The 25,200-nt window shown below is 43.9% G+C and overlaps 1 protein-coding gene across 1 annotated transcript in view; it reads left to right on the forward strand.

Annotated features, from left to right (window-relative positions):
* Positions 1 to 25,200, forward strand: part of LOC309543744 (protein MTSS 1-like) — a gene marked incomplete at its 5' end in the record, with an annotated part of 59,457 nt that overhangs the window by 15,258 nt on the left and 18,999 nt on the right. The window contains 2 exons of the mRNA XM_082276187.1: positions 18,757 to 18,967; positions 24,281 to 24,400. Coding sequence (XP_082132313.1) covers positions 18,757 to 18,967; positions 24,281 to 24,400 — 331 coding nt within the window. The remainder of the gene's footprint in view (positions 1 to 18,756; positions 18,968 to 24,280; positions 24,401 to 25,200) is intronic.

Here is a 25,200-nt window from a genome sequence, read left to right on the forward strand (position 1 = left end):
TGACACTGGCAGGGAAGGGGTTAACTTTATTGGGGAAGGAGGGGTTAAGTGTGTCCCTAGGGGCGTGTTTCTAACTGTGAAGGGATGTGGCTTGTGGTGTAAGAACAGAGATATACGATTCTGCATAGCAGGACCGTATGATCTCTATTCTTACACAGGGGAGAATGGCAGGCGGCTTTGTTTACATTAGCCGCCTGCCTTTCTCCCGCTGTAACGGACAATCGCAAGTGCCCGGCGGACATCGGGTCCGCCGGGCACATGTGCGGGGGGGTCTGTGAACGAGCGGGGGCGGAGGCTCGCACCCTAGAGCCTCACGGGCGAGCGACGTAGACCTACGTAGCTTTGCCTGTGAGGGGCTGACTGCCGCAGTAAATATACTGAAGGCAGTCGGCAAGTGGTTAATGTCTAAACTGCTGGCAACAAAAGTGAGTACACCCCTAAGTGAAAATGTCCAAATTGGGCCCAAAGTGCCAATATTTTGTGTGGCCACCAGGGCTCGAGTCCTGCAGGAACGCATGGGAACGGCGTCCCCGCACTTTTTTCACAGCAGGAACGCCGTTCCCATTGCCAGCCGCGTCCTGCAGGCAGGGCCGCTGTCAAGGGGGAACCACAATCCCCCGCTGTGCAGAAAAAAAATGTCTCCGGGCCCCCCTGCGTTCCACGGGAGCGGGTAAAGTCAGTGGACTATTTTATCAGTTTTGGGTAGGCGGATTAATCCGCCGCAGCGCGCTATTCAATTCCAGCCTGGTCACCTGCCTTCAATGTGAATAGATGGTGACAGGCTGGGAACACTGTGGCGGATTAATCCGCCTACCCGAAACTGAAAAAATAGTCCACTGACTTTACCATCTCCCATGGAACACAGGGGAGCCGGGCCGGTGCTGTGGGCAGTCCAGGGCAGTGGCGTGGCGGCGACGGGGGGCCGGGTGTCAGGTCGGTGTCCTGTACGGCGCTGCTGGGCCGCCTCTCTATGTGAAGGAAGCTGCAGTGCCACTGTGACAGCTCCTTCAGTTCGCGGGGAAAGAAGGTAAGTGCCTGCTGTCATGCTGTGCAGCCTCCTGTGTGCTGGATAGGAGGGGGATGGGGCAGCTGCATAAAGAGGAATTGATCTTTATGGAATTGATCTTTCCATATTCGGTGGCTGCAGGAGGAATATGGAAAGATCAATTCCTCTTTATGCAGCTGCCCCATCCCCCTCCTATACAACTTATTTTGCTGCCCCCCCCCCAGTGCTCTCTAGCCCCTCCTCCCAGTGCGCTCTTTAACCCCCCAGTGTCTTAGCCCCCCCCCTGCTCTTTAGCGCCCCCTCAGTGCTCTTTAACCCCCCCCGCTCTTTAATCCCCCCATGCTCTTTAGCCCCCCCCACCCAGTGCTTTTCATCTCCCCCCATGCTCTCTGGCTCCTCCAGTTCCCCCCCCCAGTGCTCTCCAGTTCGCCCCCTCCCCCTGTGTTCTCCATCCCCCTGGTTTTCCCTCCCCCCCCCCAGTGCTCTCCACTCCCTGCACCTTCCAACCCCCCTGCAATGCTTTACAAACCCCCCTTAATTCTCTCCAGTCCCCCCCCCCCGTGCCCTTCAGTGCTCTCTGCTTTCCCTGGCCCCCCCTTGTGCTCCTCTATCTTCTATCATGTCTGCAGTCTCTGACCATCTTTTGTATCACGTCCTCAGTCTCTGACATATCACATATATGCAATGACAGACCTCACATGTGATGTGCAGCACACTGCTGTGCAAATCACATGTGATGTGTGTGCGATGCAAATTCAGCCATACAGATTGTATGGCTGAATTCGCATCGCATTGGGACACAACTCGCACAGGGCCCTTTTTTGGGTCCGCACCAGAATCGGATCGCATGGGTGTTCACACCCATGCGATCCAATTCATGTTGGAACTGACATCTCGCACTGTGATATGCGAACTGATCTGGGGATGTGGTTAACTTTGTATTGGCAGCCCCAGCAATTTGTATATGGCAGTGTGAACTGCCTGCGAGTTGAATGCAATGCGGGACCCCGCAGTAGATTTGCAGGGTTCCCGCATCGCATATATGTGAACTGGGACTAATACCAAGCACATTTGGAGTGACACATCTGAGGGGCTGTAAATTAGGGTACACTAGTGTTGCCCTCTGAAGAGTGAACCACAATGGATCACTTTTCAGAGGGTGTTTGCTAGGTGGCAAGGAAACATTATGATGCCTCCTCACCATCTAATGTAATTCTTAAAAACCTGCACCACCTGCAAAGGTTCCTCCTTATATCAGGACCCACCCCCTTCCTTAGTGTATTCGCTCTGCGGAAGGTGGTCTCTGGTCACCAGAGTCCCCCCTACATCAGAGTTCCCGGCATTCCCCTTTACATCAATCTGCAGGATTCCCCCTTACAGTGCAAGGGGGAACTCTGTGGACGCTGATGTGAAGGGGAGCTCTGATGTAAAGGGCAATGCTGCAGACCCTGATGTAAGTGGGAACTCTGATGTAAAGGGGAATGCAGTGGACTCTGATATAAAGTGGTCTCTGGTCACCTTATATCAGAGTTCCCTTTTAGAGCAAAATTCTTCTTTATATCATTATATCAGAGTTCCCTTGCATTGTAATGGGGAATCCTGCAGACTCTGATGTTCTTTGTTGGCTAGGTTATATTAACCTGACCTTCTTGTAAATGGAGAAATATGGCTTTTGACTTTTATTTAACTTAAACACACATTGCTAATAGTGCTATCTACATGTTTATAATTTAAAATATTGATATTTGCACTGTTTACCACAGAATACGGGCATTTTAGGCACTTTTTTTGCAATGTCGAGGGGGGATCCTGGGTGAGTTCCCACACTTTTTTTCCCAGGACTTGACCCCTGGCGGCCACCATTATTTTCCAGCACTGCCTTTAACCCTCTTGGGCGTGGAGTTTACCAGAGCTTCACAGGTTGCCACTGAAGTCCTCTTCCACTCGTCCATGACATCACAGAGCTGGTGGATGTTGGAGACCTTGCGCTCCTCCACGTTCCGTTTGAGGATGCCCATAGATGCTCAATAGGGTTTAAGTCTGGGGACATGCTTGGCCAGTCCATCACTTTTACCCTCAGCTTCTTTAGCAAGGCAGTGGTCGTCTTGGAGGTGTGTTTGGGGTCGTTATCATATTGGAATACTACCCTGCGGCCCAGTCTCCGAAGGGAGGGGGATCATGCTCTACTTCAGTATGTCACAGTACATGTTGGCATTCGCGGTTCCCTCAATGAACTGTAGCTCCCCAGTGCTGGCAACACTCATGCAGCCCCAGACCATGACACTCCCACCACCATGCTTAACTGTAGGCAAGACACACTTGTCTTTGTACTCTTCCCCTGGTTGCCACCACACACGCTTGACACCATCTGAACCAGATACGCTTATCTTGGTCTCATCAGACCACAGGACATGGTTCCAGTAATCCATGTCCTTAGCCTGCTTGTCTTTAGCAAACTGTTTGCGGGCTTTCTTGTGCATCAACTTTAGAAGAGGCTTCCTTCTGGTGATGACAGCCATGCAGACTAATTTGATGCAGTGTGCGGCATATGGTCTTAACACTGACAGGCTGACCCCCCACCCCTTCAACCTCTGCAGCACTCATACGTCTCTTTGCCAAAGACAACCTCTGGATATGACGCTGAGCACGTGACCTCAACTTCTTTGGTTGACCATGGCGAGGCCTGTTCTGAGTGGAACCTGTCCTGTTAAACCGCTGTATGTTCTTGGCCAACATGCTGCAGCTCAGTTTCAGGGTCTTGACAATCTTCTTATAGCCTAGGCCATCTTTATATAGGGCAACAATTCTTTTTTGCAGATCCTCATAGAGTTCTTTGCCATGAGATGCCATGTTGAACTTCCAGTGACCAGCATGACAGCGTGAGAGCGATAACACCAAATTTAACATACCTGCTCCCCATTCACACCTGAGACATTGTAACACTAACAAGTCACATGACACCGGGGGGAGGGTGGCTAATTGGGTCCAAATTGGACTTTTTTCACTTAGGGGTGTACTCACTTTTGTTGCCAGCGGTTTAGACATTAATGGCTGTGTGTTGAGCTATTTGAGGGGACAACAAATGTACACTTATACAAGCTCACCACTTTACATTGTAGCAAAGTGTCATTTCTTCAGTGTTGTCACATGAAAAGATAGAATAAAATATTTACAAAAATGTGAGGGGTGTACTCACTTTTGCGAGATACTGTGTGTGCGCAAGCGTGTGAATGCATGTGTGTGTGTGTATATGTATGTGTACACAGGTGCATCCCATAACATTTTTATATCACCCAAAAGATAATTTATTTCAGTAATTCATTTCAAAAAGTGAAACTCATATAGATGCATTACAAACACAGAGTGATAGATTTCAAACATTTCTTTCTTTTTATTTTGATGAATATGGCTTACAGCTAGTGACAACACAAAATTCAGTATCTCAGAAAATTGGAATATTTCATAAAACCAAAGCTTTTTTTCAGCGGGAACGTGGGGGAACGCAGTTCCGGAACCCCCAGTCTGAATGTATGCAATGGCAAATTGGTGCTGGGGTCAGTGGGGTGAGCTGAAGGGCCTATTGATGCTGGCTGCTGGGGGATTTATTGTTGCTGAAGGGCATTTGTTGTGGGTGGGGCTATTGTTTCAGTGGAGGATTTATTATTGCTTGGGGGAATAGTTGCTGGGGGGGACTACTGTTGTATGGGGGGGATCTATTGTTGCTGGAGGACATTTTGTTGTGGGTGGGGCTATTGTTGCAGTGTAGGATTTATTGTTGCTTGGGTGAACTATTGTTGTTGGGGGGGGGGGGCGATTGTTGCAGGGGAGGATTTATTGTTGTCCGGGGGCTATTGTTGTTGGGGGTCTATTGTTGCTGATAACAGGGGATCTATTTTACTGTTTTTTTCTATTGTTGCAGGGGAAGATTTTTTTTTTTTGTGGGGGGGGGGGGGTCTATTGTTACTGATTCCAGGGGACCTATTTTACTGCTTTTCTAGTTATCATTAACAAATTCCATACAAATTACCTAGAACCACAACTTGATACTTGGTTCTGTATTCTCTAAAAAGGGGGGAGGGGGTACTGGGAGGTGGGCAGAGGGTGGAACCAAAGGACAGCGCTTTTAGGTGGGTAGGGGGTGGAGACGAGGGGTGACTCAGAAGAGGGGAGTACCTGCACCTATTCTCGGAGAAAAAAATGTCCTGGTCGTGGCCAACCTAGCGCGGAGCTAAAGTTAGATTGCTCTCGCTGGCCAGACTTGGGAGGCCGTAAGGATCTAAGATATCCAGTGCCTGGCCCAGTTGATTGTTATTCTCACAGGAACAGAAAATAATAATAATTTTAAAAAATTCCATTTAAAAAGGGAAAAAAATGCCAGGACCAGAGATCCCAGCAGGGAACCGGATCCTTATTCCTGACTAGGCAGAAAAAACTGAGGTCCTATAGCAGTAGGTGGGAAGTACACCCCCTAGGACTGCCCTAGGGGCGTAGTCAAATTTGTTTCCGCCTAGTCCTACTCCTATGGAGAGAAGCATAACCCAAGGGTCAAAGGAGATATGGAACTGTGTCCATCAATAAATAAAAGAGAAAATTGGGCTAACTTTACTGTTTCGTTTTTTTTTTTTAGTTTATGAATATTTCTTTTCCCCAAAAAAATGCGTTTTAAAAAAAACCGCTGTGCAATTACCGTGTGACATAAAACATTTCAACACACACCATTTTATTCTCTAGGGTCTCTGCTGAAAAAATATATATAATGTTTGGGGGTTCTGAATAATTTTTCCATGTAGGAGCGAAGTGTCAGAATAGGTTTGGGAAGGAGGGGGTTAAAGTAAAAGTCTCTGTTTTTTTTTTTTTTTTTTTTTAGTTAAAAATAACCAGCATGTAATACTTACCTCTGTGCAGTTGGTTTTTCACCGAGCAGCCCAGATCCTCTTCTTCTTGGGTCCCTCTTCGGCTCTCCTGGCCCCTCCCCCAGTGTAAAAATAAAAAAAAATTAAAATAAAATAAACAACAAAAAGTTAAAACGCCCCTGTCCCATCGCGCTCACACACAGAAGCGAACGCATACGTAGGTCGCATCCACATATGTAAACGAGGTTCAAACCACACATGCGGGTTATCCTAGCGAATGTTAGAGTGAGAGCAATAATTCTAGCACTGGACCTCCTCTGTAACTCTAAACTGGTAACCTGTAAAATTTTTTAAAGCGTAGCCTATGGAGATTTTTAGGTACTGAAGTTTGGCGCCATTCAGCGAGTGCGGGCAATTTTAAAGCGTAACATGTTAGGAATCTATTTACTCGACGTAAAATCATCTTTCATATTATACAGAAAAATCGGGCCAACTTTACGTTTTTTTTTTTTTTTCATGAAAGTGTTTTTTTTTCCAAAAAAAATTGGGTTTGAAAAATTGCTGTGCAAATACCGTGTGACAAAAAAAATAGCAATGACCACCATTTTATTCCATAGGGTCTCTGCTTATGTGCATATGTATGTATGTATGTGTATATATATATATATATATATATATATATAATATAATGTTTGGCAGTTTTGAGTAATTTGCTAGCAAAAAAAATGATGATTTTTACATGTAGGAGAGGATGGCCAGAATTCGCCTGGTATGGAAATGGTTGATAAAATAATAAACATTATTATATTATTATTATGATACAGGATTTAGTGCAACATATAAATCCAATTATTTATTTCCAAAAATCTTGATTTTATTATCACCTAAATTCTAATTAAAACAATCTATAAAGGAGTTATTTTTGTTGTTACAGAAGAGCTCATTTGCATCAAGAAATTACAAACACATTAACATGAATTAAAGTGGTTTTAAAGGGAAATGTTTTTTTTAAATAAAATAATATACATTATTATTATGATTATACAGGATTTAGTGCCAGCAGTTTGCACAGCACTATACAACGTTAGGGCGACATGTTATACTTACCTGCTCTATGCAATGGTACTGCACAGAGCAGCCCCGATCCTCCTCTTCTTGTGCCCCCTGCTGGTGCTCTCCAGTGCTGCCAAGGTGTGTGAAAGTGCACAGCCACCCGATCGTTTCCATCTGACAGCCAATAGGCGGTTTGTCAGATTTGCACACTTTCCCGGCTCCTGCAGTGTGTGTAACCCCCCTACTGCTGCTGATGTATGGCGTATGTCAGCGGCAGTAAAAGGGTTAATCACCATCCCCAAACAGCTCTCCTCCATGTACACCCCATAGAAGCGCAATGTAAATGACAGCCAGGAGGGGGCAGGATTTTTGAGAAAAAAAAATCTGATAATATCTGTGAATTGATAGAAGGAATGCAGACCCTCCAATCATTCCCAGCTGAGGAAGGGGCCACCATCGAGTTCTCTCATCAGACCTGCTGTTGCCATGGTGCTGCACGTGATCAGTTACAGCAGCAGCCGTTTGAAAACATGCAGGTTGGGCTGAGTGCTGTCATCACACTGGTGACAGTTATCAGTTAGCTGGATGCACAGGCTCATTTGCATATCTCCGCAAAGGATTCTGGGTAATGGGTTTTGTCAGCTCAGGGTTGGTAGAAAGTGAATAATTTGGGTTTCTGGACGGTTTATAGAGCTGGAAGGATTGGGAAGTGATATACAAGCCAATAAGAAAGATTTTAATGGTTTCAAATTAGAGTCTCCATAAGTTGGAAAGCTTTGTAATTGGAGGGTTTTATATACAATATTGGTTTCCTTAGTATGTAGAGCAGTTGGAGAGCAAGGGCCGTGGTTGGATGATAATGTGTAAGCACATAAGTACCATGTGTAAGCACCATGTATAAGTTGGAGCAACAACCCTCTGTGACAGCGCACCAGAGATAACATGGCGGAAGTAATACAAATGTGCAAGCACACAAATTGCAGCACAGCCCCTAGAAACTCAGCGCACCAGTAAGGCATGGTGGAATTAACACCATCTGTGAGCAAAGGCATGGTGGAATTATAACACCATCTGTGAGCCCATCAGTTGCTGGACCCTTCGCAGCAACCTAGCGCACTAAATAGCACAGAAAGAGGGGCCCCAAACAAAGTCTCCACCCGGATGTAGCCTCACCTCCTGCCCAAGTTTTTAAAACCACAAAAGCCTTTTCCTTGTTTTTTTTTAAATGGGTGGGGCTATTGTTGCAGTGGAGGATTTATTGTTGTTGGGGGGGGGTCTATTGTTGCATGGGAGGATTTATTGGGGGGGGGGGGGATTGTTGCAGGGGAGGATTTATTTTTGCTTGGGGGCTATTGTTGTTGGGGTTCTATTGTTGCTGATTCCAGGGGATCTATTTTACTGCTTTTCTAGTTATCATTAACAAATTCCATACAAATTACCTAGAACCACAACATGATACTTGGTTCTGTATTCTCTAAAAAGGGGGGGAGGGGGGTACTGGGAGGTGGGCAGAGGGTGGAACCAAAGGACAGCTCTCGGAGGTGGGTAGGGGGTGGAGACGAGAGGTGACTCAGAAGAGTCAATTTGTATATCATCAAAAAGATAATTTATTTCAGTAATCCAATTCAAAAGTGAAACTCCTATAGATGCATTACACACACAGAGTGATAGATTTCAAACATTTCTTTCTTTTTATTTTGATGAATATGGCTTACAGCTAGTGACAACCCAGAATTCAGTATCTCAGAAAATTTGAATATTTCATAAAACCAGGGCTTTTTTTCAGCGGGAACGTGGGGGAACGCAGTTCCGGCACCTCCAGTCTGAATGTATGCAATGGCAAAGGGGTGCTGGGGTCAGTGGGGTGAGCTGAAGGGCATATTGATGCTGGCTGCTGGGGGATTTATTGTTGCTGAAGGGCATTTGTTGTGGGTGGGGCTATTGTTTCAGTGGAGGATTTATTATTGCTTGGGGGAATAGTTGCTGGGGGACTACTGTTGTATGGGGGGGGATCTATTGTTGCTGGAGGACATTTTGTTGTGGGTGGGGCTATTGTTGCAGTGTAGGATTTATTGTTGCTTGGGTGAACTATTGTTGTTGGGGGGGGGGGGGCGCGATTGTTGCAGGGGAGGATTTATTGTTGTTGGGGGTCTATTGTTGCTGATAACAGGGGATCTATTTTACTGTTTTTTTCTATTGTTGCAGGGTAAGATTTTTTTTTTTTGTGGGGGGGGGGGGGTCTATTGTTAATGATTCCAGGGGACCTATTTTACTGCTTTTCTACTTATCATTAACAAATTCCATACAAATTACCTAGAACCACAACATGATACTTGGTTCTGTATTCTCTAAAAAGGGGGGGAGGGGGGTACTGGGAGGTGGGCAGAGGGTGGAACCAAAGGACAGCTCTCGGAGGTGGGTAGGGGGTGGAGACGAGAGGTGACTCAGAAGAGGGGAGTACCTGCACCTATTCTCGGAGAAAAAAATGTCGTCCTGGTCGCGGCCAACCTAGCGCAGAGCTAAAGTTAGGTTGCACTCGCTGGCCAGACTTGGGAGGCCATAAGGATCTAAGATATCCAGTGCCTGGCCCAGTTGATTGTAATTCTCACAGGAACAGAAAATAATAAAATAATTTAAAAAAAATCCATTTAAAAAGGGAAAAAAATGCCAGGACCAGAGATCCCAGCAGGGAACCGGATCCTTACTCTTGACTAGGCAGAAAAAACTGAGGTCCTATAGCAGGAAGTGGGAAGTACACCCCCTAGGACTGCCCTAGGGGCGTAGTCAAATTTGTTTCCGCCTAGTCCTACTCCTATGGAGAGAAGCATAACCCAAGGGTCAAAGAAGATATGGAACTGTGTCCGTCAATAAATAAAAGAGAAAATTGGGCTAACTTTACTGTTTTTTTTTTTTTTAGTTTATGAATATTTCTTTTCCCAAAAAAATTGCGTTTGAAAAACCGCTGTGCAAATACTGTGTGACATAAAAAATCTCAACACACGCCATTTTATTCTCTAGGGTCTCTGCTGAAAAAATATATATAAAGTTTGGGGGTTCTGAATAATTTTTCCATGTAGGAGCGAAGTGTCAGAATAGGTTTGGGAAGGAGGGGGTTAAAGTAAAAGTCTCTGTTTTTTTTTTTTTTTAGTTAAAAATAACCAGCATGTAATACTTACCTCCTCTGTGCAGTTGGTTTTTCACCGAGCAGCCCAGATCCTCTTTTTCTTGGGTCCCTCTTCGGCTCTCCTGGCCCCTCCCCCAGTGTAAAAATAAAAAAAAATAAAATAAAATAAACAACAAAAAGTTAAAACGCCCCTGTCCCATCGCGCTCCCACACAGAAGCGAACGCATACGTAGGTCGCATCCACATATGTAAACGAGGTTCAAACCACACATGCGGGTTATCCTAGCGAATGTTAGAGTGAGAGCAATAATTCTAGCACTGGACCTCCTCTGTAACTCTAAACTGGTAACCTGTAAAAATTTTTAAAGCGTAGCCTATGGAGATTTTTAGGTACTGAAGTTTGGCGCCATTCAGCGAGTGCGGGCAATTTTAAAGCGTAACATGTTAGGAATCTATTTACTCGACGTAACATCATCTTTCATATTATACAGAAAAATTGGGCCAACTTTACGTTTTTTTTTTTACTGTTTTTTTTTTTTAATTCATGAAAGTGTTTTTTTTCCAAAAACATTGTGTTTGAAACCTTGCTGTGCAAATACCGTGTGATATAAAAAATAGCAATGACCACCATTTTATTCCATAGGGTCTCTGCTAATATATAATATTATGTTTGGCAGTTCTGAGTAATTTGCTAGCAAAAAAAATGCTGATTTTTACATGTAGGAGAGGATGGCCAGAATTCACCTGGTATGGAAATGGTTGATAAAATAATAAACATTATTATATTATTATTATGATACAGGATTTAGTGCAACATATAAATCCAATTATTTATTTCTAAAAATCTTGATTTTATTATCACCTAAATTCTCATTAAAACAATCTATAAAGGAGTTATTTTTGTTGTTACAGAAGAGCTCAACATTTGCATCTAGAAAATACAAACACATTCACATGAATTAACCACTTGCCGACCGAAGCACGACTATTTACTGCGGTGGTCAGCCCCTCACAGGCAGAGCGACGTAGGGCTACGTCGCTAGCCTGTGAGGGTCTAGGGAGTGAGCGCGCGCCACCGGACGCTCCCGCGTGGTCTCGGACCCCCCCGCGTGTGTGCCCGGCGGACCCGATGTCCGCCGGGCACTCGCGATCGTCCGGTACAGCGGGAGAAAGGCAGGCGGCTAATGTAAACAAGCCGCCTGTCATTCTCCCCGATGTAAGAATGGTGATCATACGGTTCTGCTATGTAGGACCGTTGATCACTGTTCCTACACCTCTAGCCACAGCCGATCACAGTTAGAACCACACCCCTAGGGACACACACAGCCCCTCCCTCTCCAAAAAAGTTAACCCCTTCACTACCAGTGTAATTTTACAGTAACAGTGCATATGTATAGCACTGATTACTATAGTAATGTCACTGGTAACCCCAAAAGTGTCAAAAATGTCAGTCAAGGGTCCGATCTGTCTGCCCCAATGTCGCAGTACCGCAAAAAAAAACGCAGATCGCCGCCATTACGCGAAAAAAAACAAACAACAAAAAAGACAAAAATCTTTCCCTTAGTAAACGCGATAACTTTTGCGCAAACCAATCAAAATACGCTTTTTGCGATTTTTTTTTCTTTTTTACCAAACATATGTAGCATAAAACAAATTGGCCAAAAATGTTAAAAAATTTTGATGTTTACATTTTTTTTTTTTGGGAATTTCATATAAAAAAATGTGAAAAATATTGTTATTTTTAGCAAAATTGACGCTCTTTTTTTGTTTATAGCGCAAAAAGTAAAAATCGCACAGGTGATCCAATACCACCAAAAGAAAGCTCTGTTTGTGGGAAAAAAAGGACGTCAAATTAGTTTAGGTACAGCGTCGCACGACCACGCAATTGTCCGTTAAAGTCACGCAGTGCCGAATCGCAAAATAGGCCCTGGTCAGGAAGGGGGTAAAATCTTCCAGGGCTTAAGTGGTTAAAGTGGTTTTAAAGGAAAAAATTTTTAAAAATAATATACATTATTATTATGATTATACAGGATTTAGTGCCAACAGTTTGCGCAGCACTATACAACGTTAGGGCGACATGATATACTTACGTGCTCTATGCAATGGTACTGCACAGAGCAGCCCCGATCCTCAAATCATCACTGACTGTGGAAACTTCACACTGGACCTCATGCAACTTGGATTCTGTGCCTCTTCCTCCAGACTCAGGGACCTTGGTTTCCAAATGAAATGCAACATTTTCCACAGTCCCTAATGATTTGGCGAGCCATGGGATCGGGTGATGTTGGTCCACTGTGTTTTATTAAGTCCAAAGTCAGCGCAGCCCTCTACCAGGAAATTCTAGAGCACTTCATGCTTCTCCCTGCTGACCAGCTTTATGGAGATGCAAATTTCCTTTTCCAGTAGGATTTAGCACCTGCCCACACTGCCAAAAGTACCAATACCTGGTTTAATGATCATGGTATCACTGTGCTTGATTGGCCAGCAAACTCACCTGACCTAAACCCAATAGAGAATCTGTGGGGCAGTGCTGGGACAAGGTCATCCAGCGCCCAGGTTGAACGTGCAAAACTGCGCCCCCCCCCCCCCCGGGTTGTGCATGACCAATCATTTTACCCATGCCTGATTACCACACTTGATAATTACACCTGTGAATAGAGTGCTAAGGTCAGGACTGGATAATTTACCCCTATGAGGCATTTCATATATGCATGAATACATACATACAAACACTCAATATATACATTAAACCACCAACTAATATACCTGTCTAACCCAAATGTCTTCCCTGAATTTTTTTCATAATAAACGTTTAAATCCCAACTTCAGGAAAAAAACAAAAAATCAACCCTTGCAATGTGGCCTGAAAAGTCCCAGTATATTCCTAAGACTAGCATGAAAAAAAAAAAATGGTTTGATATTCTCATTGTGTGTATGGGACTTTTTTATTCTAGGAGCAGTGGATAAGGGTAAAACCACTTAGTCCCAGTTCACACTGGTGTGATGCGGGAAACCCTGCTATTCAGTGCCGGTTCCCGCATTGCACCAGAATCACACAGTGGTTTACACCGAGATCTGCAAATCTCTGGGGGGTGTCAATGTAAAGGTAATGATGACACTTTCAGATTGGTTCGCAGATCGCAGTTCAAACTGTGAAATGGTGCAGGAATTGGATCCCATAGGTGTGAACACCCATGCAATCCGATTCCAGTGCGAACCAAAAAAAAGGGCCCTGCTTCATTCTTGTGCAAATGGGAATGCAATTTCAGCCAAAAAGTTTGTATGGCTGAAATCACATTGCACAGACATCGCATGTGATCTGCACCACAATGTGGTGCAAATCACATGCAATGTCTGACATTGCAATAGTGTGATTCTGCACTTAAACTGGCACACATGCATAGGTTTTTTTTTTTTTTTTTTGGTTTAGCCAGTGGGCTGAATTGAAAAAAATCACTTCCAGATTCATCCATCCACACAAGAGGTGGATGAAGAAATCCCCTCCACGAGACGTATTCTGACGCTGGGGACTCTTCTCTGTCAGAATACACTGATCAGCATTGCAGCTGATTGGCTGCAAGCTGCTGATCGAACAAGGTTTTCCAGCAGGCTACCATTCTACAGAAGCTCCCATTCTGACAGGCGGCCAACAGGCAAGGCCACACATAGATCAAAATTCAGCTGGTCCCTGCTGAACCGAACAAATTTTGTTTCATGTGTACCCAGCTTTACCTTAATCCTTGCTCCAGTAGGCTCTCTCCAGTGCTGTGATTGGTCCTCGGGAGCTCCTGGGTAAACACTGTGACTGGCTGGGTCCCACTCCAGCCTCATCATACCATACAGGGTTAATGTTCCTGTATGGTAGGTATGTGATGAGACTTTGGGTGGTAGAGGAGAGCACTGTAGCTGGCTGGAGAAAGTATACATGAGGCGATATCCTCCAGCACTGCAAGGGTGGACTGTTTCACTTTGCTGGAGTTGGGCTGCAACACATCACTTGTTTATGGTCAATCTTTGAATAGGTTAGGAATATAATGGGACTTTTCAGGCTCTACATACTGTAGATGTATTCCACATACACACTGTATCTTATTAAAAGGCAGGATTAAGATAGAGTGTGTTTGTGTGGATAACATCTACAGTATGTGGAGCCTGAAAAGTCCCAGTATATTCCTAACCTATTCAAAACATTTTACTTTCTCTTTAGTAAACCTGCAGTGCAAGGGTCAGTACAGGTTTACAGCACAGCATTGCACAGTAAAACAGGACAGGACAGATCGGGACTCACAGGAGGAGGAAATTCAGTCTGCTATCTGTCTCTTATCTTCAGCTTGAGGAGGAGAGGAGAGGAGAGCTCCGATGTCTGCTGGGCAGAAAACAGTGATCGAGGCTGCAATGTAGTGTGCTCTGCTAGCTCCGCCCACCTGTACAGGAGCTCTCACGGTCCCCATCCAACCAGCCAGCCTGTACGAAACCTGTGCCCAGGAGAGTGTTTCTCTCCTTTCCAGCAAGGGGCGGGAAGCCTGCAGAAGATATGGGCGCATTGTTGGCTCTGATTTTGGACATGTTTTAGCAACACAGGAGCTTAGAATAAAGGTGATTCTTCAGTGTTTTGGCGCCCCCTCCCACACTCCTCCCACACTCCGCCCAGGGCAGCCGTCCCTCCCGCCCACCCCTTGTACCGGCCCTGCTGTGGGGTATTGTCAAGAGGAAGAACCTGGGCTTCTATAACACCTCAGCAATGCCACAGGCTAATCACCTCTATGCCACGCCGCATTGATGCAGTAATTCATGAAAAAGGAGTCCTGACTAAGTATGATATACTATAATGTACATGGACCTACTTTTCAGTAAACCAACATTTCTGTATTAAAAATCCTTTTTTTTGTTTTTTTTTTGTTAATGGTCTCATTTAGTAATCTGATTTTCTGAGATACTGAATTTAGATTTTTCCACTAGCTGTAAGCCATAATCATTGAAATTAAAAAAGAAATGGTTGAAATATATCACTCTGTGTGTAACGCATCTATATAAAATAGGAATTTAATTACTGAAATAAATTAACTTTTTGATGATCTAATTTATGATATGCACGTACGTGTGTGTGTTAAATGTTTGTATATAATTTCTCAAATTGATTTATGGGAGAACCAGGGGCAGACTGGCAACTTTCAGCCCAGGGGGCAAGTACAAACCAGAGGCCCATGGTGCAGCAACTCGGCCCTCTCCCACTCTCCCTCTCCCCGGCCTCCTCCTGACCCCCATTCCAGGCTGAAGCTTTGCTCCAGGTACTCTCTACTCACTGGCTGAATCCGGCTTCCCGACCTGGTCAGCAGGGGACGGTTGGGGAAGCTAGCTCAGCTCGGTCAGGGCGGCCTGGGGGAGGAGAGTCTCCAATGGGGCATGGAACCGGCCTCTGCTCAGACACAGTTTACACCATCCATGCTGGGGGAGAGGTCTGCGCTCTGTCCTTGTCTTCATCCCACACTCAGTAGGTCAGCAGTGGGGACGTTTTACTTCTCTTCACCAGGAATCCTTTAGGCATGTCTGTGGTGGAAGCGGTGCAGCATTTTTACGGCGCATCAGAGTGGCCCGGGGGGCAATTGCCCCCTGGCCCAGTCCTCCCCTGGGGAGAACCTGCCTTCATGAGAACCACCTGGTGCAATCTGAGTGCTGTAATGTGAAAAGCTGCAGTGTCTGCATCCTTTTACAGTGGAGAAACTTCAACAAAAATGAATCTCCTGTGGCAGGGGATGCCTGGAATTTGATTTGTATCTCAGCAGTGAGCCAGTCACACCGACCCAAATTAGATTTCTGGGGCATGTACACCACACTTCCATATTTAATGAAAGTGACAACTTGAATTTTGATACAGAATGGCTTATGTAGCAATAATATATACTAAATCCTTTAAACTGTTGCTCATGTCAGTTTCATTGGATATGCTCTGCAGTCTGCGGGGTTGCATTTTATATTACTACAGTGCCACCTTGTGGTTAAAATTAAATTTGTTGGGTCCATTCACACTTGGGTTCTTGAAACCTTGCACTTGTTCCATTAAATTTTAACATATGGGATGAAGTGTTTGTAGCAGCAAGTGTTTTGTGTATTTAACACCCTGTCTACTTTTTTAAAATCTTAAAACACCTTCCCACTTACAGTCACTGTGTCTATTGTTGGGAATACACTTATAAACTTCCTCTCTTTGAGTGCCACCAGCCAATGCTTTGTGCAGATACTTTCTGTCAATCCCCACTATTGCTGAGTCATATGTCCTTAAATATATATATATATATATATATAATGATTTAGGTGGGAAGATTAGTCATAAAGCTTTTGTTAAGTTAGCTGACACATGCCGATTCTGCAAAATTTGGATTATGGGTTGTACAGATACAGTATAAAGAGGAAAACATGCCCAATATATGCATAGAAATGTGCAAAAAATCCAGCTCCAGGCAAAACATATTTTTTAGATTTTGTTGCCATAGATAAGAATTATATCATCTGTCAATTCTTTTATTGCCTTTCGTGTCCTTGCTTCAGTGATTTCACTCTACTTCCTGACCACATAGGAAGAGAGGAGATCTCATCCACAGGGACAGAGACAGCAGTAACACCTGATAGAGGTTCTCACCCTTCTCCACTTCACTCTAAAAAAACAAAAAAAAAAACAAATGTCCTCTCATTGGATAGATTTTGCTCATTTCTTTATTAATGTGCATGGCAGCCAATCAGCTGCTTTGATTTAAGCCTGGACTGTGAAAAATTATATTAGCAGGCGGGTTGGTTGCTGTGGGATACAATAAGTATCTTACACCTCCAAAGTTCCATAAACTGGAGTCTCTGATGAAAATTCACAAAAGGATACTGCTCCAGGTGTTCTTATGACTTACCCGCTGACCTTGGGTGTCGGCTCAACAAGGCCTGTCTATTCCTAATGCACTGAAATCAATCAAAGAAAGCTGCACCACCGCCATGTTTTTTTTCTTCAGCTTTAAAAACTTTACTGTCACTTGAATGAATTTACAAAAAACTAGAGCAGGTTACTGTCCACCAGACCCTGCTCCCACTCCTCTGTTGCGATTTACCCCAAATTTGGCATAGTTGAGACCAGCTGTCTCTGGTTTATGACCCCTGGGCCACAACCGGTCTTTGGCAACATTATATTCACCCTCTGATGTTAGGGGGGACTCAGATGGGGACTCTGATGGAAGAGGAACTCTGATATAAGGGTGGGGGGGGGGGGTGGGGCTTTGATGAGGTCTCTGATATAAGGGGGAATGTTAATGGGGACTCTGATAAACCAGGGGCTCTGATGGGAACTCTGATGAAAGGATGGACTTTGAGGAGGTTCTTGATATAAGGTAGCTCTGATGGGAACTCTGATGTAAGGGGGGACTTTGAGGAGGTCCATGATATAAGGTAGCTCTGATGGGAACTCTGATGAAAGAATGGACTTTGAGGAGGTCCATGATATAAGGTAGCTCTGATGGGAACTCTCATGTAAGGGGGGACTTTGAGGAGGTCCATGATATAAGGTAGCTCTGATGGGAACTCTGATGTAAGGGGGGACTTTGAGGAGGTCCTTGATATAAGGTAGCTCTGATGGGAACTCTGATGCAAGGGGGGACTTTGATGGGGAGTCTGATATAGGGGAACTCAGATGTAAAAGGGGAGCTTTGATAGGGACTCTAATATAAAGAGGCTCTGATGGGGACTGTGATGGACTGAAGTTTATTTTAAAGTTCTTTGCTTGGTTTTACTGATTTTTTTTTCTTTTTCGGTTCCAAATCATATCTTGCTGATTAAAATAAAACTCCCAAGAAAACAAGAAAAATGAATGAATTTGTTTTAATTTGATTCACCCATTTATCAAACTTTTTTTTTTCTTGACTAGTAAATATTTGGTCTAGACCCCTGGTGCCCAACCTATGGTCAGAGGGCCCCATGTGGCCCTTTGGTATATAATGTCAGGCCTCGGATCTCAGCAGTCTGTATTGGGAACATTGATTAGGGTAATAGCACTGCTCCCTACTAGCCTCATGTAACATGTACCCAGTTTCATATTGTCTTCTGCATATCTCCAACCAATAATTTATCCTGTCCACACTCTCTCACCATCATTTCCTCTATTAGGTCTGCAGTCTCTGACAGACCTCCCAAGCACTGCATATAAAGAACATTATGTGGGCCTTTTGTGATGTCAGGGGCCACATTTGAGGCCCCCCTATAGCTCATAAGGTGACAACCACTGGTCTATACTATAACATTTGGGGTGAAACAAATCAGAGGAGTTGGAATAGGGTTTGGTGGAGAGCAATGTGCTCTAGTTTGCTGCAAATTTATCCAAGTGGCAATAACATTTTTTTGAAGTTGAAGAAAAGAAACATGACAGAGGTGCAGCTTTCTTTAATTTTTTTTTCCTCTGACCACAATACAGCAGCACTAGCTTGTAGCAGGCACCCTGAAGAAGCATCTCCAACAACCTGAAACGTGGGATACTGCAGTCATTGTACTAAGTGTGTCTGTGTGTCATTTGTCGGTCTTGCTGCCTGCTTGCTGGAAATTTGTGGAGTTATAATTTGGTGCTTGATTTTTTTCCCCTTCCCTTTTTCCCTTTCCATTTTTTTTCTTTTCATTCCCCCTCACCCTTCTGCCCCCACATTTTGCTACCCCCCTCGTATTCTCCTCTCCCACCTTCCCCTTGTCTCACACAGCAGTCTGAACAGCGTTAACAGTAGTGACTCGAGGTCGAGCGGCTCGCACTCACACTCACCTACTTCACACTATCGCTATCGCAGCTCCAATCTGCCCCAGCAGGCACCGATGAGGCTTTCCAGCGTCTCCTCCCATGATTCTGGCTTCATTTCCCAAGATGCTTTTCAGTCAAAGTCTCCATCGCCTATGCCACCGGAAGCTGTCAACCAGATAAGCCAGAAGTCTGTGTGATTTGGAGTCTGTTAAGTGTCATTGGTCATGGTGCTCATCAATAGTGATGTCGCGAACCTAAAATTCGCCGTTCGCGAACGGCGAACGCGAACATCGGCAAATGTTCGCGAACCGGCGAACCGGGCGAACCGCCATAGACTTCAATAGGCAGGCGAATTTTAAAACACACAGGGACTCTTTCTGGCCACAATAGTGATGGAAAAGTTGTTTCAAGGGGACTAACACCTGGACTGTGGCATGCCGGAGAGGGATCACGCAAAAAAAAGTTCTTAAAAATTATAATTTTTTGATAGAGTGCCAATTATTGGAAAAATTAAAAAAAAATAAAAATAAAAAATTTCTTTGGATTTAGCATCTGGGGGGTCTAAAAAGTGTACCTGTGAAGTTTCAGCTCTGTAGCATGTCCAGAACCCCTAAAAAACAGCATTTGTCTTATATTTTCAGGAATATGGCTTCTCTGCGGCTGGCTTTTTCTCTTGCAGGCATTTATCGGGCATTTTTTTAGGCAGGCATGTCATTTTTTGTATTTAGTGTCTGGGGGGGTCTAAAAAGTGTACCTGTCAAGTTTCAGCTCTGTAGCATGTCCAGAACCCCTAAAAAGCAGCATTTTTCTTATATTTTCAGGAATATGGCTTCTCTGCGGCTGGCTTTTTCTCTTGCAGGCATTTAGCGGGCATTTTTTTAGGCAGGCATGTCATTTTTTGTATTTAGTGTCTGGGGGGTCTAAAAAGTGTACCTGTCAAGTTTCAGCTCTGTAGCATGTCCAGAACCCCTAAAAAACAGCATTTTTCTTTTATTTTCAGGAATACGGCTTCTCTGCGGCTGGCTTTTTCTCTTGCAGGCATTTAGCGGGCATTTTTTTAGGCAGGCATGTCATTTTTTGTATTTAGTGTCTGGGGGGTCTAAAAAGTGTACCTGTCAAGTTTCAGCTCTGTAGCATGTCCAGAACCCCTAAAAAACAGCATTTTTCTTATATTTTCAGGAATACGGCTTCTCTGCGGCTGGCTTTTTCTCTTGCAGGCATTTAGCGGGCATTTTTTTAGGCAGGCATGTCATTTTTTGTATTTAGTGTCTGGGGGGTCTAAAAAGTGTACCTGTCAAGTTTCAGCTCTGTAGCATGTCCAGAACCCCTAAAAAACAGCATTTTTCTTATATTTTCAGGAATACGGCTTCTCTGCGGCTGGCTTTTTCTCTTGCAGGCATTTAGCGGGCATTTTTTTAGGCAGGCATGTCTTTTTTTGTATTTAGTGTCTGGGGGGTCTAAAAAGTGTACCTGTCAAGTTTCAGCTCTGTAGCATGTCCAGAACCCCTAAAAAACAGCATTTTTCTTATATTTTCAGGAATACGGCTTCTCTGCGGCTGGCTTTTTCTCTTGCAGGCATATATATCCGTGGTGGGTGGGCAGTGGCACAGTACACTCTCTGTGGACCTGACAGCAGTCACTGGCACCCAGGCAACTGCAATTTAAAAAATATATATATATTTTTTTACTTTGCAAGCTGCTGTGCCACTTTATATATCAGTGGTGGGTGGGCAGTGGCACAGTACACTCTCTGTGGACCTGACAGCAGTCACTGGCACCCAGGCAACTGCAATTTAAAAAAAAAATATATTTTTTTTTACTTTGCAAGCTGCTGTGCCACTTTATATATCACTGGTGGGTGGGCAGTGGCACAGTACACTCTCTGTGGACCTGACAGCAGTCACTGGCACCCAGGCAACTGCAATTTAAAAAAATATATATTTTTTTTTACTTTGCAAGCTGCTGTGCCACCTTATATATCAGTGGTGGGTGGGCAGTGGCACAGTACACTCTCTGTGGACCTGACAGCAGTCACTGGCACCCAGGCAACTGCAATTTTAAAAAATATATATTTTATTTTACTTTACAAGCTGCTGTGCCACCTTATATATCAGTGGTGGGTGGGCAGTGGCACAGTACACTCTCTGTGGACCTGACAGCAGTCACTGGCACCCAGGCAACTGCAATTTTAAAAAAATATATTTTATTTTACTTTGCAAGCTGCTGTGCCACCTTATATATCAGTGGTGGGTGGGCAGTGGCACAGTACACTCTCTGTGGACCTGACAGCAGTCACTGGCACCCAGGCAACTGCAATTAAAAAAAATATATATTTTTTTTTACTTTGCAAGCTGCTGTGCCACCTTATATATCAGTGGTGGGTGGGCACACAGTGGCACTGCAGTGGGCACAGTACACTCTGTGGACCTGACAGTAACTGGCAGCCCAGGCAACTGCAATAATAAAAAATATTTTTTTTTTTTCAATTTATTGCAACAAGATGCTGTGCCACCGTATATATATCAGTGGTGGGCAGTGCACTGCAGTGGGTACAGTGCACTCTGTGGACCTGACACAGCACTCACTGCAATTATGACAGAGGAAAAAAAAAATATTTTTTAAAATGCAAGGTACTGTGCCTGTGCCACCCGAAATGAGTGTGGTGTGCACACAGTACAGTCTGTGGTAGGTCTGTGGCCTCTCACACACAGCGGGCAGGCAACTGCAGTGTACAATAGATATATATATATATATATATATATATATATATATATAAAGAAAAAAATCTATTACCTTACCAGCCCTTAAAAGGGCTTTTGGGGACACTATATATATATATATATGTATATATATAAATAAAAAAATCCTCAATTACCAGCCCTTAAAAGGGCTTTTGGGGACACTAGATAGATATAGATATATATATATATATATAAGAAGAAACAACTCAATTACCAGCCCTTAAAAGGGCTTTTGGGGACGCTAGGTATATATATATATATATATAAAAAAAAAAAAAAAAAAAACACAAATACCAGCCCTTAGAAGGGCTTTTTGGGGTGCTGATATTACAGCAGTAGTGGACCAAGAACACTGCAAGACCAGGAACACTGACTAACTGTCCCTAGCTTAACAGCAGCAGCAGCAGCAGCTCTCTCCCTACTCTCACTACACACACTGCTTCAGAATGATCTAAGATGGATGCTGCCCTTGCTTATTTATAGGAGGTGGGAGGGTGTGGGAGGGAGGTATGCTGATTGGCTGGAAATGTGTCTGCTGACTGTAAAGTTCAGGGTCAAAGTTTGCCTCAATGATGTCTTATGGGGGGCGGACCGAACATCGCATATGTTCGCCGGCAGCGGCGAACGCGAACATGCTAAGTTCGCCGGGAACTGTTCGCCGGCGAACAGTTCTATACATCTCTACTCATCAACACCGTTATTGGACTGTATGTTCCAAAAACTTGGTTCTCAAACTGAAACTTTTTCTTAATAGAGTTGGGCATTGTCAGAACTCCCATTGGGATTTTATTTCAGTCTGAGGCCTTGTTGGGGAGATTTTTCCTTACTCCCTGTCCCAGTGACAACTTGTTTCAGACCGGAAATGAAAGCGGAACTAAACCCTCCTATTGTTTTCAGCCAAGGAAGCTGCCATCTTGGCCTCTGTTTTATGTGATCATTTATGACATCAGCCATTTGATGGTTTAACAGTTTGGTTGAAAGCACAAGTAAATGTGACAGTTAGCAATCCCGGCATTCCAGCAATGTAACTGTTTTGAAACCCTTAAATTGATGGATTTAGTTCTGCTTAAAGAGGTTGTAAACCCATAAAAAAATTTTTTTTTTTCAACCTGAAAGAGAAACACATAATGAGCTAGTATGCATTGCATACTTACCTTAGAACGAGCCACCGCTGTGCCGCCCGCTTAGCTGAATGACAGGCGACATGTTCAGTCGTCTGTCTTCTGGGATCGCGGCATCCGCCCATCTGATTGGCCAGAGCCGCGGTGATGTCACTCACGCACACAGGGCTCTGAAGGAACGGCACCAGCGGCCGTTCCTTCAGAGCGCATACGCCAGTGATGTCACTGGCTGCATGTAAGGTAAATATCTCCTAAACGGTACATGTTTAGGAGATATTTACAGTACCTATAGGTAAGCCTTATCATAGGAGCACCTATAGGTAAAAGTTGCAGAGGAGGGTTTACTTCCTTTTTAAAGGAAAATATGGAATACGGAGATACGGACAGCAATAACATTTTATTTCTGAACGAAAACCAAATACATGGTTAGAAAGTTGTTTGTTCTTAAAAAAAATGTTGTCCTTGTTCTTTTAAATATTCTCCCCACTTTGGTTGAATTCAAACATCAGTTTGACCCGATTGATGATTAGGAAATAGAATGGTATTAAAACAAAAAAAAATTGCAGTAAAATTCTACTAGTATATGGCCAGTTAAGCAGATTAAGTAAGAATTCGTATGATGGCCCCAAGTCCTTACGATTCAAAAATAGGTTGTCAATGCCAGCTTCTCAATTTGTATCCTGAAAGATTTGCTGTGTACCGGTTACAAGCAGGGCCGAAACTAGGGGGGGGATGGGGCAGGGGGGCATCTGCACTGTGCGCTGCATTGAGGGGGGTGCCGCTGCTGACAGGAGTAGTGATAGCAGTATCACTTCTCCTGTCAGCCTGGGAAGGAAGGAGCTAGAGTGTTGTGAGTGCTGTGTTCTCTCTCCCACTCTTCTGTCCCCGCCCACCCGCCTATCAGACTTGTTCCACGGAGCTCAGGAAGTGCTCTAAAACCCCCTCAGTTCTGTGCTAGAGGTTATGAGTGGCTAAAAGACACAAAAACTGACCAGGGGTGGCATCAGTACAACTCCCCTACCTGTCAAAGTATGGAGCAGGAAAAGCCAGAAGGGCGCCCCTGCAGACGGCTCCTAGTTCGCCCCTGCAGACAGCAGCTCAGATATGAGGGACGGGTCTGATCACCCATCTGAATGCATCCTTCTTGATCTCTTTATTAGCAAACTACAGATCTATCTCGTAGTTCATTTTACGGAGTCAATCTAGGCCTTGTTAAAGTTCACTGATACCTGATGAAGGGGGAAGTGTTTTTGGCCTCTGAAACATGTTGGCTGTTTTATGTGATCATATTTTGAATAATTAAAGCAATTTGGATTCCCATACAGTCTAATAACAGTGATGTTTCAGCTTCTTCTTTCCTTTGCTTTTCTGTGCTTAGTGATTGCTCACAATATTCCGTTCATACGTCTCCCATGTTTCCAGAATTCATCCAGCTCTGCCTCCTCTGATGAAGAGGGAAGTGTTTTTGGCCTCTGAAACATGTTGGCTGTTTTATGTGATCATATTTTGAATAATTAAAGCAATTTGGATTTTGATACAGTCTAATAACAGTGATGTTTTAGCTTCTTCTTTCCTCTGCTTATTGATTGCTCCCAATATTCCGTTCATACGTCTCCCATGTTTCCAGAATTCATCCAGCTCTGCCTCCTCTGAAGCATCTGAAACCTGCCAGTCGGTCAGCGAGTGTAGTTCTCCCACATCTGTGAGCTCCGGGTCCACCATGGGAGCGTGGGCCTCCACTGACAAGGTGAATGTTTTTTTTTTTTCAGCCATTGAAGTGTTCCTGTATTACAATATGTACAGCTGATGATTACCTGGGAACTAACAATTATTTTGTAGCATCCAAACGAATACCTTTTCATATTGTTTCTTGCACTGTTTCAATCTCAGATAATCTGTAATCGAGATAAAATTTAAATTGGAGTAATTTTACAGGTCAACTGATCTAAGAACCAACAAATCAGAATAATAAATGACCCTGTGTAAAAGATACTAATATACACAGACGGGTTGTGTACAGAATTCAGGATACTTTGGTTTCCTTTCCTTTATTGAAGTTTTTATAGGTATAATGTGTTACATAGGAAAAAGAGGTGATCGGTCACTAGCTTGCTGAAAAAAAATGACATAGAAGTATGTAGAATATAGTATATTGAATATAGTAAAAGAAGATACAATAGTAGTATAAGTAAAACAAAACTGTTACTTGTTGGAATGAAAAGAAAATGACAATATTAATATGAATCATGCATGATAAGCAGATCACTGATTGATAGAGAAAAAAATGAAAGAATCTGCTAAAGATGGCTTCCAGGTGTGGATATTTTATACAGTTACATTGGCCATATGTACAGTATATGCCATACCTAACTGATGCCCCTGCAAGCTGAAAATCACTGAAGTAGACCCTATCCAGTGATCTCCAATGGCTTCCATGTCCTGGTTGCCCCACTGCATTCTGAACACAGGAGGTCAGCCACTTGGCACAGGTGCCATTAAGAGCATGCTTTGCAAAAGTGGATCTAACCCTCCCATATACCCAGTGAA

This window comes from Pelophylax lessonae (assembly GCF_965119305.1).
Source record: "Pelophylax lessonae genome assembly, contig: HAP1_SCAFFOLD_338, whole genome shotgun sequence".
Classification (NCBI taxonomy): domain Eukaryota; kingdom Metazoa; phylum Chordata; class Amphibia; order Anura; family Ranidae; genus Pelophylax; species Pelophylax lessonae.